This window comes from Rana temporaria, chromosome 1 (genome assembly GCF_905171775.1).
Source record: "Rana temporaria chromosome 1, aRanTem1.1, whole genome shotgun sequence".
Taxonomy (NCBI): Eukaryota; Metazoa; Chordata; class Amphibia; order Anura; family Ranidae; genus Rana; species Rana temporaria.
The window spans coordinates 478,047,441-478,060,384 of record NC_053489.1 but is presented as its reverse complement, the minus strand read 5'-3'; the positions used below and the strand labels follow the sequence as shown (position 1 = coordinate 478,060,384).

The 12,944-nt window shown below is 43.2% G+C and overlaps 1 protein-coding gene across 1 annotated transcript in view; it reads right to left on the bottom strand.

Moving 5' to 3' along the window:
• TBCK (TBC1 domain containing kinase) overlaps positions 1 to 12,944 on the bottom strand; it is a 361,383-nt gene that overhangs the window by 140,335 nt on the left and 208,104 nt on the right. The window contains exon 21 of the mRNA XM_040329676.1: positions 499 to 535. Within this exon, the coding sequence (XP_040185610.1) occupies positions 499 to 535 (37 nt within the window). The remainder of the gene's footprint in view (positions 1 to 498; positions 536 to 12,944) is intronic.

The following is a 12,944-nucleotide window of genomic DNA, read 5'->3' as shown; positions in this document are numbered from 1 at the left end:
ATGCAAGCAATTCCCGGATCTAGACATTAATTGTTTAATCAAACCTGACAAGAGTTCTTCACGCGACCTGCTCTCTGCATGAGAAACTGGTAGAGTTATAAGACAGGAAACCTTTTACGAGAAACAGCCAGATCAGCAGGCGTGAATTCGGCCTTGTAGGATTTAATCTTCCACCTTGATTGAACTCCTATTACTCCAAAGTCCTCTCATTCCACCGAGACTGCGCTTATTCCTTTTCCAGTACAATCTACCTCTCAGTTTCAATTACACCTCCACTTATATCTGTCTGAAGCCTTTAACCCTTTTGTATCCATCTGGCATGTGCTTCAACTGACAGCCTCTAGATGTCTGCTGACAGTTAATATCTGTGATCAGTAAATATGAAATACCTAGCGATGAAGCAATGCAATTGTTAAGAATGCCTGTAGACAGAAATATAAAAGTGACATAAAGCAATACCACAGAACATAAGAACAAAACGTCAAAGCTGTGACTTACGTGTGAACATTGTCAGAAACCACGGAATTGCATATAGCTGGAAAAGAACAAAGACACAATCAGTCAGAACAATGATATCTGGAAAACAATCGTTATAACAAGTACGCCACACTAAAAGTTATAGTTATAATACATGTGATGTATGTGACAAACTTCCTTCTTTAATGCAGACCTGTCATGAACTCCCCTGTTGTGCAGTAGACATTCTCCTATGTCGAAACAAAATCATTACTTCTACCCAATACTTTGATCTGTGCTTCTTCCCAAACCAGCATCCTGGGCAAAATTTAAAACAAGTCTATGCCACATCACAGTAAGGCATGCCCCCCATCCCAGCCATGTGACAATGATTGGGTCTTGAGACTGGTCACTGAGGCACAAAACAGTGGAGGTGATAGATAAAAGCACAGGAGAACACCTCTTACATGACAAGGAAGATATTCTAACAAATGTGCGTTATATTTACTGGAGGCAAAAAAATACAAGATCAATGAAACAGGAGTTTACATAATGGTCGCACTGATGCAAGATCCTTTCTCCATCCGACATGATCCATTGTTAAGTGCCTGTTAGGCATGTTGGCATAACCAGCCAATGGTGGTTGCCATTAGAACAGAAAAAAAGGTACATTTTCCATTGTGTACAGCAACTGTCTAAAAGGGGATTTCCTCACATTGGAAAGATATCCTTTCACTTTCTGTTGAGCCCTCAGGGAAAACTTAATTAAACAGATGGCAAAAAAAAACTGACAGAGGTTTTAACCCTTCCCACTTCTATCCAAAGTGAACATGAGGATTTTTTTCTTAACTGCAAATTCCATATCTTGGAGTAAAGTACAGGATGCAGGAAAAGCATTTATAGGCACTGAATTATAGAGACGTACCCTCAGGTGACTGGACACTGGCTAAGCTGTAAAATTACATGCTTCCTGGGCACCTCCCCTATACCCTAACCCCCTCCACGAGTCTGCAGTTTTGTAGTAAGCCCACCTCGGACAATGCATTCTGCATAGTTGCAATCACTTAGATTGCAATTGGAGCTGTTCGCGGCTCCTCTATGCGCATGCGCCGCGATCGCGCATGCACCATGCATTATCGGCCGGCTGGACTGACGTCAGACGTTCTGGCGTCATCACATGCGGGGTACATACATAAGGACCAGCCGCCAGTTCACTCTCCAGGCATTCTGGGGAGTGCACAAGCCGGTGGTTTGGTCCTGCAATCGATAGCCTCTCAATTCCCCTGTTTTGTGGCAGTAAGGTAGGCTCCTTATATGATTTTCTATGCCGATGCAATGTTCATATCAATCGACAGGGCTCAATGTAATAGCTTTTACCCTTCCTTTCCTTACTAGATTGGCTACAATATAGAAGCCCCTTTTGGCGTTCTTCCACATTCGGTGGCCGAATTTGGGATCAACAGGCACCAACAAGACATATTCCATTATGTTATTTATATGAGGAAATTTTTGAATAGTCTCTAGTTTAATCCTTACCATTTTTGTGTTGATACTAATTTGGTTATTATGGCCCCATTAAAACAGAATAAGGCCACTACTATAGTAAGGAGACTACATTTTGTGTTTTTTTATCTACAGATCCTACACCACGTTAGGGGAAATTTCTGGGACTCCAGTGAGGGGCCTCTTATGCAGCCTTTTGTTTACTGAAAAGGTATATTGTCAATATATTACTATGGTGATAATTATGATTCACCAGGGTCTATTACTATAATAAGCTTTTCTAATATTTATCTTTACCTAGAGTTATCGGGTGTACCCCCACTTGCTCTCCATCAATACACGACATATAGTGGCTGTTGGTCTGGGACTTGTCGGCTTCCATTATCCCCTCCCCCACCATTAATATCTACAGGGGGTGGGATGTTTGCTGTCAGCTGGCCTTTGGCCTGGGGCAACCATCGCTTTCTCCCACATAAGCACCTTTTTGGTGAGTTTGCATATTTAGATACATCAGTTTTCTGTAAACCTATATTCTAAATGCAAGCTACTTGGTAGCATTTCAGTGCATTATACTATGTATTCTAATTAAAGTTTATTATCTTTCTTAAAAATTCAGAAGCTCCTGAAGAAGCAATATATTTAAAATCGCGAAACATGTTGAGCTGTCTTTTTATGTTCTAAGGACTCAATCGGTTTCATCCAGGATCTATTACTCCACCCAGCGTGAGATCTGTACTGCATTACAGCCAGTTTTGAGGATATTGAGTATTATTCTTGGAGAGACCCATCTGTTTCCTTTCTTTTTTGTACATTATGTTGCATTATTTGTAGATGCATCTATGTATTTATTTATGCAATATTAAAATTAACATTTTTTACCTGTATGTGCCTACAAAGTCCATCTTTTTTGAAAAAAATACTACTACTGTAAGTTTCTGTTTTTTTCTGTAACCCATTATAGTAAGCAATGCCGAGTAACCAAAGGATTAAATGGAGGTTGGCCTGTGTGCTGTTCTGAACTTCAAGATATGAAGGCATTTACAGGCAAGTTAAAATTTCTCTTATGCTAATCACACAAAGCAGGACACAGGCAGAGTATTCATATACCCTCAGGCATCACCAAGCAATGTAAAAGAAGGGTGTGCAACAACTAGGAAAACAGAATTGAGCCAACAGGTCTGACAGCAAGAAGGAAAAGGACTGGACTTCAAAGTGCCATTGCTAGAACCTTTTGGCTGAAAGCTGCAGTCACCGAAGATTGGACATCCATGTGGTAGAACCTTTAGAATGTATGAACAGAGGACCAGGTGGCAGCCTTACACAGCTGGGCTACTGCTATGGATATTTCTGATTGAGACAAAGTTAACTCTGCATATACAGCAACATATTCACAGGACACAATCAGTGTGTTTAAAGTATTCGTTCTGACAAAATGTATTATTACATTCTATTTATACAGAAGATAAAAAAGGGGGTGGTGTGAGCTTTTATAAAAAAATAGCTAATATAATAATGTCACATTTCATATGTCATCATCTATGCTTATGCTTAACAGTTTCAAAACTAAAACCTTGATAAGGGAGGGGGAGATCGAGCAAGAACTTCTAGGAAAGCTTAGCCTGTGATGTGTGAAGGACACAGAAACATTGGAAGCACGATGAAGTCTTATGAGATATTGATCTGTGGAATACTCATGGAGTGGGGTGCAGAGCAGAATATAGGATAAGTGTCAAGAAGGAGAATGCAGCAACTTATCTGTAGAGAATCCTTGTGGTGAAAGGGCAAGATGATGCATCTGAATACCTTATAAGGGCTCTAGGATATAATTCAAATATCACCCCAGACTTTACCATAATGATCAGAAGCATACAGGGTGACCCAGTTTTACATGCCTGTCACACTGGATTTTTTTATAAAGTCCAGGCTTCGACCATTACAGTAGGCAAACCTTTTGACGGTAAATAGTAAGAAGAGCTGGCAAGACTGTAATCCTTGAAGTATCATTTATTGGTACACCAGAGTGACAGTAAAACAATAGCGCTGAAGCGTTACGGCAATAGCCTTAGTTGTAGCTAGTTTGAAACAGATATGGCAAAATATATATTTATATACTCACATCCACATATTCAAGTTCCAACCTTGCACAATTAGCATGTCAGATTAGTACCACAGAACATTAGCATATTGAATTGTTACCACCAATCATTCAAGTGGGTGGGTGGGTGTTGACTACAACCATTTTTCCAACAAGAGAAAGGGAAGATAAAGGGAGAAAAATATAAAAAAAATGTTGAGCCAAAATAAAAGTGTGTAAAAAAATACTGCATAAGATGTTGGGACCTTATTCTTCTAAAGAAAAAAAATGGAAGTAATAGAAAGTATATGCAGATGTTTGAGTCAAAATATTTTGTAATAGTAACACAATACGAGATCACAGATAAATGGTTATTCAGAAATGGCAGGAGGAAAAAATAAAAAGCAAAAAGCAAGCACAGAAGGAACTCACTAAGAGAAGAAACAAGTGAACAATGAGACTGAAGATGGGATAGGATGATGTCATTTGAGGAATATATCCTCAAACCTCTGACAGTACCTTCAGTGAGTGGGCTCTATAGGGTTTGATCACAGACTTGGACCTGTATAGCACCCTGCAACACATCTGCTTACAACACAAGCTGCATTAAGTGTCAAGGTGATTACCCATGCAGAATCTAGTGCCCAATGCACCACTACAGAGTGGGGTATGGGTATAGCTTCCAAGGCTTACCAAGGTTGTGCCCATCTGGATGTACTGTTTCTACTTGTGGCATTAGAATGCAGAGAAGTTGACTGAGAAATTGACAGAGAAAATAATAAAGAAAAAAACATTAAGTGGTTGAAGGCACAGAGGTCCATCCTCTGAGGACCCTATCAAAAAAAGAAAAATCCTGAGGACTCACAGGACTGGGGTTGGTGTGGAGTGGAGTAGGGTTATAAAGATGGCAAGTAAGAAACTGCTAAAAGTGAAGTTTTTTTACATGTTTTTTTGCAATGCTTTCATGGGTAAGAACAAAACTATATATATATATATATATATATATATATATATATATATATATATATATATATATATATATATATATATATATATATATATATATCTCATTTACATATACAGTATTACACATGAACAAAACAGATATCAGAGATTCTATCATAAAAGTGGAATACGTTTTTATTAACGTGTCTTGCAGTAGTTTTGTAGGCCAGGAAAAGGATTTTAAAGGAAAGGGGGCCTGCTTACTAGAGTATACTGTGCAGAAAAAACATGGAGAAATGATCAATGTGATTTTCGTGCTTCAAGCATCTTGTGTCTATGGACAAGAGCCTTGAGGAGCACTTGTCAGTTAACAGGTGCAGGAAGATTTTTCTTTCGGATGGTGCTAAATGAAAAAGCAAAAGCCTCACTTTCCCACCATTATTGTAAGGGATTCAGTAGATTCAAAAGGGAGGAAAGTCATTAGGCAAGAAGAAATGTTGGATTGTTAACCACTTAAGACCCGGACCATTATGCAGGTAAAGGACCTGGCCCCTTTTTTCAATTTGTGCGACGTGGCTCCCAAACAAAATTGGTGTCCTTTTTCTCCCACAAATAGAGCTTTCTTTTGGTGGTATTCGATCACCTCTGCGGTTTTTATTTTTTGTGCTATAAACAAAAATAGAGCGACAATTTAAGAAAAAAATGCAATATTTTTTACTTTTTGCTATAATAAATATCCCCCAAAACTATATAAAACACATTTTTTTCCCTCAGTTTACGTATTCTTCTACATATTTTTGGTAAAAAAAATAGCAATAAGCGTTTATTGATTGGCTTGCGCAAAAGTCATAGCGTTTACAAAATAAAGGATAGTTTTATGACATTTTTATTAATATTTTTTTTTTACTAGTAATTGCGGCGATCAGCGATTTTTTTAGAGACTGCGACATTATGGCGGACACAACGAACAATTTTGACACATTTTTGGGACCATTGTCGTTTTCACAGCGAAAAGTGCTATAAAAATGCACTATTTACTGTGAAAATGACAATGGCAGTGAAGGGGTTAACCACTAGGGGGCGCTAAAGGGGTTAAGTGTGTCCTATTGTGTGTTTCTTACTTTAGGGGGGCGTGGCTGAACGTGTGACGTCACTGATCGTCGTTCCCTATGACAGGGAACAGACGATCAGTGACAAGCCACAGAGAAGAACGGGGAAGGGTTGTTTACACTCACCTCTCCCCGTTCTTCAGCTCCTGTGACCCGATCGCAGGACACCGGTGGCGATCGGGTCCGCGGGTCCCGCAGCTTCGGTCCGAGTTGCAGGCGTGCGTGACCCACGGCTGGGCACTTAAAGGGCCACATACCTGTACGTGATTGTGCCCAGCCGTGCCATTCTGCCGACGTATATCGGCGTTAGGCGGTCCTTAAGTGGTTAATGAAATCATTAGTTCTTTGTGCGTGTGCTTTTTAAGCAGAAAATCAGCAAGTAAAGTCAACGTAAGAAAATACGGTCAAGCTTATATGGCAAAATTTGCCACATGATTCTGTCTAAGGCCCCATACTCACGAGCAAACATGTCTGCTGAAACTGGCCCGCAGGCCAGTTTCAGCAGACATGTTTGGTCGTGTGTGGGCGCGAGCGGGCCGAATTCCAGCAAACATTTGCCCGCCGGGCCTTTTCCCAGCAGACAAATATTCCTGGACTTGTTTTAAAACAGCCCGCTGGAATTCTGCCCGCTCGGACATGTACGGTCGTCAGTACAGACCTACCGTACATGTCCAGACGCCCGCCGTCCCTCGCATGCGTCGAATGACTTCGACGCATGCGTGGAAGCATTTTAAAGGCGGGCCGCCCACGTCGCCGCGTCATTGTCGCGGCGACACCGCGTCATCGACGCGGCGACACCGCGGACACGCCCCGCGTATTGTTTACGCGCGGACTTCTGTACGATGGTGTGTACAACCATCGTACAGAAGCCCTCTGGCAGACATGTATGGTGAAAACGGTCCGACGGACCGCTTTCACCATACATGTTTGGTCGTGAGTACCCGGCCTAAGTGTTTTCAAGAATAGAGGGGAGAATCCAGTCAGCACTGCTTAACCACTTAAGCCCCGGACCATTTGTCTGGTTAAAGACCGGTCCACTTTTTGCGATTCGGCAATGCGTCGCTTTAACTGACAATTGTGCGATACCTACCTGCCCCTCGCTCCTTATCGGATTGGCCAAAAGACCCATCCGAGGCCTGTGGCTACCTGCCTGCGGAGGAGTTAAACTCCTCCGAATTAGACTTATTGGCCCGGATTCAGAGAGAATTTACGACGGCGTATCCATAGATACGCCGCGTAAATTCAAATCTGCGCCGGCGTATCTTCTTTCTGTATTCAGAAAGCAAGATACGCCGACATTAGCCTAAGATACGACTGGCATAAGTCTATTACGCCGTCGTATCTTAGGGTGCATGCTCACGCTGGCCGCTAGGTGGCGCTCCCGTAGTTTTCAGCGTAGACGCCGATTCATAAACGTACGTGCGCCCGGCGGTAGTTTTTTTACGTCGTTTGCGTCATAACGTTGCTCCTGCTATTAGGTGGCGCAGCCAATGTTAAAGTATGGACGTCGTTCCCGCTTCGAAATTTGAATTGTTTGCGTCGTTTGCGAATAGGGCTGGACGTAATTTACGGTCACGTCGAAACCAATACTTCGTTGCGGCATACTTGAGAGCAATGCACACTGGGATATGTACACGGACGGCGCATGCGCCGTTCGTAAAACATGTCAATCACGTCAGGTCATAACACATTAGCATAAAACACGCCCCCCCTCCCACATTTGAATTACACGGGCTTACGCGGCCCCATTTACGCTACGCCGCCGCAACTTATGGAGCAAGTGCTTTGTGAATACTGCACTTGCTCCTGTAAGTTGCGTCGGCGTAGCGTAAATACAATACGCTGCGCCGCCGTAACATAAAGCGCAGCTACCTGAATCTACCTCAGAATCAGATGACGACACAATTGACCATTTGTTTGAACCCATGTTTCCGGAATCCCAGGGCTATGGAGGATTTCGAGCCCCCTACACCACAAGGCGGAAGAAACGCTCAGGTCGGAGCGCACCGCGTGGGTCCGACGCATCGACTCGGGACGTCCCGCAGCTGACCTGGAGAGTGGGTGAGTCTGATCCTGTTTTTCCCCTCACTGCACCCTGCGGTGCCTGCACTCAGACAGGCAGCGGACGCTATTGTGCTGCCGGGACGCGGAGACCCACGCCAGCTGCCCAACTTGGCCCGTTTGCAGCTTGTGGTGATACGTAAAGTTGCTGCCAATTACGGGTACAAATACCCATATGTTCCGCCCGCCATCCTTCTCGAGGTTGACCAAGAATGAGAAGGCTGGGCTCATGATGCTATATAGGCCCATTTGAATGTACCTCGGGTTGTCAAAAACACGGACTTGAACCTGTCCCATTTAAATCCCCGATTTGAGCGCTGTCTCAGGGAATGGAGCTGGGGCCAGCATATTTACCGTGACCGAGTCGTGCTGAAATGCCCTGGAAGGGAAGATCAGGTATTTTTTTAGTGACTTCCACGACTGCAGGAGGTGACATTGTCATACTGCCGGACCCACGTTTTTACAAGTAGGTCTCATGTTACCTGACCTACTGCTTTTGAAGAAGAAATGAACGAGGACCTTTACCCCTAATCAAATATTTTTTTTTGTTTGTTTATTCCCTTCCCGGATCCACATACTGGTAAATGTGCAGAACTTTGGTTTAGGTTTATCTCAGTTATCTAGAATAGGGTCTTGTCTGTTTCTTTACAGCACCAGAAGAAGACTCAGTGAGGAAAATGCTTTGCTCTACATTTCTCCTCTCCTGATGTACTTTTTTCTTTTGGATTGAAATTTTGAACAGCCGTGTAGTACCAGCACACTGACCGCTAGGGGCAGTGTTCTGCAACGCTTTTACTCTTGCAGGACATCAATGTATATTTTGTTTTTTTTATATAGATAGTTCTTGCAATCAGAGAAAAAAAAAAACTTTCTCTTTCAGCACTTATGGTTTAACTCCCTGGGAGGAAGGCAAATGTCACTCTCTGACGAGAGGGTGCAGTTTTAACTCTGACCTTGAAGATTGTAAATAGTGAAACTTATTAATATATTAGGGAATATACTGTATATATTTTGTATGTGTGTTCTTTTATTTCTTTTACAGGTTGTGGACCCACCTACTTTCAACGCTGTCGGAGACTGGGGCAGAATAGATAGATAGGGATGTGTATGTTATTGTAGTATTGTGTAATGCCATAGTTCTTGCTGTAATAGTCCAGGAAGCTAATATTTGTACCTTAAAGTTATGTAAATGTCTATTCTCTCTTTTCCTACTTTCTTTAGCAGATATCAGGCCGGCATTCAGGCTTGAATGCCTTAGGACACTGGGGACAGTGTAATTTCGAATGGGGGGAGTGTGTAGCGCCTGTGTACTTTTCAATACAGGTGCTATATTAAATGGGGATGAGAGAGTTACTTGCTCTCATCTATATTGATTCGCTAAATTTTGACTGTCGCCAGCCCTGAACTGTCTGTGCTCCAGAGATGCAGTTTCATCTCTGGGTGGCAGGTGGCGCCAGAGGGGTCCAGGCAGAGCCGCTTCTCCCCAGCAGCCAATTAGAGGAGTTTTCCCTCGCGGAGCATGCTGGGGAGGGGTATTTCTGTGGCGGAGGCCATTGCTCAGGGTTCTTCATGGGTTCCTGGTTCCAGGTGCGGCACCCACCTTTAGGGTGTGCGCACATCATGGGCCCCGGCGATATGGCCTACCAGGCCGGGGCGCACGTGCTACGCGGAGTTCCTGACTCTGGGCCCTCATGGTCTGGAGCAACTGATGCTGCTAAGGGGCCCCAGTGACTTACTGGGTCCCCCATCTCTATTGAGAAGATCCCAAGCGAGTTGTGCTGTTCGGTGGGGGATCGGTCTGAGGAAAACCCGGAGGCAGGTAATCCAATAGGGCTTGAACGAACCAGCGGGGATCTGGGTGACCGGACACTGACAGGTTGTATGCTGCAAACTGTCAGTCGGTAACCCCAAGCTAAAAAGTCCACCTGAGAAAGATTCAGGCGAGTTATAGTCTGGGAGGATTCGCTCTACTATCTCATGTTCTTGTGTACTAGGCCTGTGGCAGAGGTCTCACTACCAATCCAAATTCTATTAGAGCCAAGTCGGTGGCAGAGACTTGTTCCTTCCCAGAAGTTCTAAGTGGCGCTCTGGCTGCCAGGCCTGTGAGAGGGGTCTGTCCAGGGGCACTTTACCCACTCCGGCTGGAGTGGCGACGTGACAAGTGTAATTATTGGAAGCAGGACTGCTTTCTCTATCCATAGCCTGAATCTGCAAAGTTTATTCTCCTTTCACCAACCTATACTGTCCACCTCAAGTTGACTGTTGGTCGTGTTGGACCAGAAATAAAAGCATTGAAAACGTCACCCAACTGTTTGGACATTCTGTCACTGCTCTCACCACCATCATCACCCCTAGACACATCACAGAGGTAACTTAATTATGCCGTCCCAAATCTAACCAGCGGCTCCTCCGGGGGTAGCGCTACACGTATATATTTATACGCACATTTTTTTTAGTATTTAGTATATGTATGATACACTCTTTGACAGGGGTAGATTTATTTACTTTTGTTCAGTCACTGAACTTAGCGCTGCTATTTTGTTCACTCAAATTGATTCCGAGCATGCGTAGGATTTTTGTGTGTCAAAATTGTCTACAGACGATCGGAATATCCGACAAGAACTTTTGTTGTTGGAAAAATTGAGAACCAGCTCTCAAACATTTGTTGTCGGAAAATTCCGACATCAAATGTCTGATGGCATACACACGGTCGGATTTTCCGTCAACAAGCTCATATCGAACATTTGTTGTCGGAAATTCCGACCGTGTACGCGGCATTTTAGTGCGACCCAAACTAAATTTACAGGTGCCGCCCTATGGCTTCACAGTGTCTTCTTATGTAGTAAGCACTTGGGGTGCAGACAAGGACAGAGCTCGTCCCAGCTCTAGACATCTAATGGAAATGGGAAAAGTCCCGGAAGTTGCAAGTCTCTGCAAGAAGGTGTATGACAGCCTCAGACCGGGCTCCACCCAGGCCATGCCCCCGGCGCATTTCACTTCACCCACGGAGCTTAGGGATCAACTTTACCTATAACTGTTAGTATTCAGTTATATTATGTAAATTTAGGAAATATTACAGTCCTTTTTGTTTTTAAGCAATCTACTGAGAAGGCCAGAACCAGCTATTGAGGGAGTCTACTCCACATTTTCACAGCTCTTACTGTGAAGAAACCTTTTTGTATTTGGAGATTAAATCTCTTTTCCTCCAGACGTAAAGAGAACCGTCTTGTCCTTTGTAATGACTTTAATGTGAATAACACAACAAGTTCACTATATGGACCAATTATGTATTAATACACATTGATCATATCCCCCCTAAATCTCCTCTTCTCAGACGTAAATAAATTCAGTTCCAACAATATTTTCTCATAGCTGAGTTCCTCCATGCCTCTTATCAGTTTGGCTGCCCTTCTCTTCACTTTCTCCAATCAATTTTCTTAATTTATTTTTTACTTTGGCCGTGAGCCTCATAGGTTTTATTTTTAGCCTTATAAAGGTATTGCCCATGAGAATGTACTTTGTAGTGAGTTCACAACGAAAACAGAAACAGCAACAGCAACAGCAACAGCTGTGCAGCAGCCTTAAAAATAGATGAGGAACAGCCAAACTCTGCTACTAAGGTGAGGTTGTGGAAGACAGTTTCTTGTCGCAGGTCATACACTATGTCAAAACTAAGCACTGCAACAAGACACATGGTAGTTATACTGCATCAGCAATGTCTGCCCTTTGTAAACATTTCAAAGCAGCTGGGGTTTCAAGATGGCTGTTCAAGCTCATTTGATAAATTACAAAGAAAAGGGCAACAATGAGGACCATAGACACGGACACAAGGAAAAATAATGCAGCACATGAAAGACACACCATGCTTACTTGTTCATTAGTGCCATTAGTACAGAACTGGTGGAAACTAGTGGGACAGAGAAGTCAGGCCAAAAGTGGTCTTCATGGAAGAATTGAAGCCCAAAAGCCATACCTCTGACATGGAAACAAAGCTAAGCAGAGGCAGTTTGTTTGTGAAAGGGCTGAAGAACAGTACAATAATGAATGACTGCAGGCAACAGTGAAGCATGTTAAAGTATTTAGTATATGTATGATACACTCTTTGACAGGGGTAGATTTATTTACTTTTGTTCAGTCACTGAACTTAGCGCTGCTATTTTGTTCACTCAAATTGATTCCGAGCATGCGTAGGATTTTTGTGTGTCAAAATTGTCTACAGACGATCGGAATATCCGACAAGAACTTTTGTTGTTGGAAAAATTGAGAACCAGCTCTCAAACATTTGTTGTCGGAAAATTCCGACATCAAATGTCTGATGGCATACACACGGTCGGATTTTCCGTCAACAAGCTCATATCGAACATTTGTTGTCGGAAATTCCGACCGTGTACGCGGCATTTTAGTGCGACCCAAACTAAATTTACAGGTGCCGCCCTATGGCTTCACAGTGTCTTCTTATGTAGTAAGCACTTGGGGTGCAGACAAGGACAGAGCTCGTCCCAGCTCTAGACATCTAATGGAAATGGGAAAAGTCCCGGAAGTTGCAAGTCTCTGCAAGAAGGTGTATGACAGCCTCAGACCGGGCTCCACCCAGGCCATGCCCCCGGCGCATTTCACTTCACCCACGGAGCTTAGGGATCAACTTTACCTATAACTGTTAGTATTCAGTTATATTATGTAAATTTAGGAAATATTACAGTCCTTTTTGTTTTTAAGCAATCTACTGAGAAGGCCAGAACCAGCTATTGAGGGAGTCTACTCCACATTTTCACAGCTCTTACTGTGAAGAAACCTTT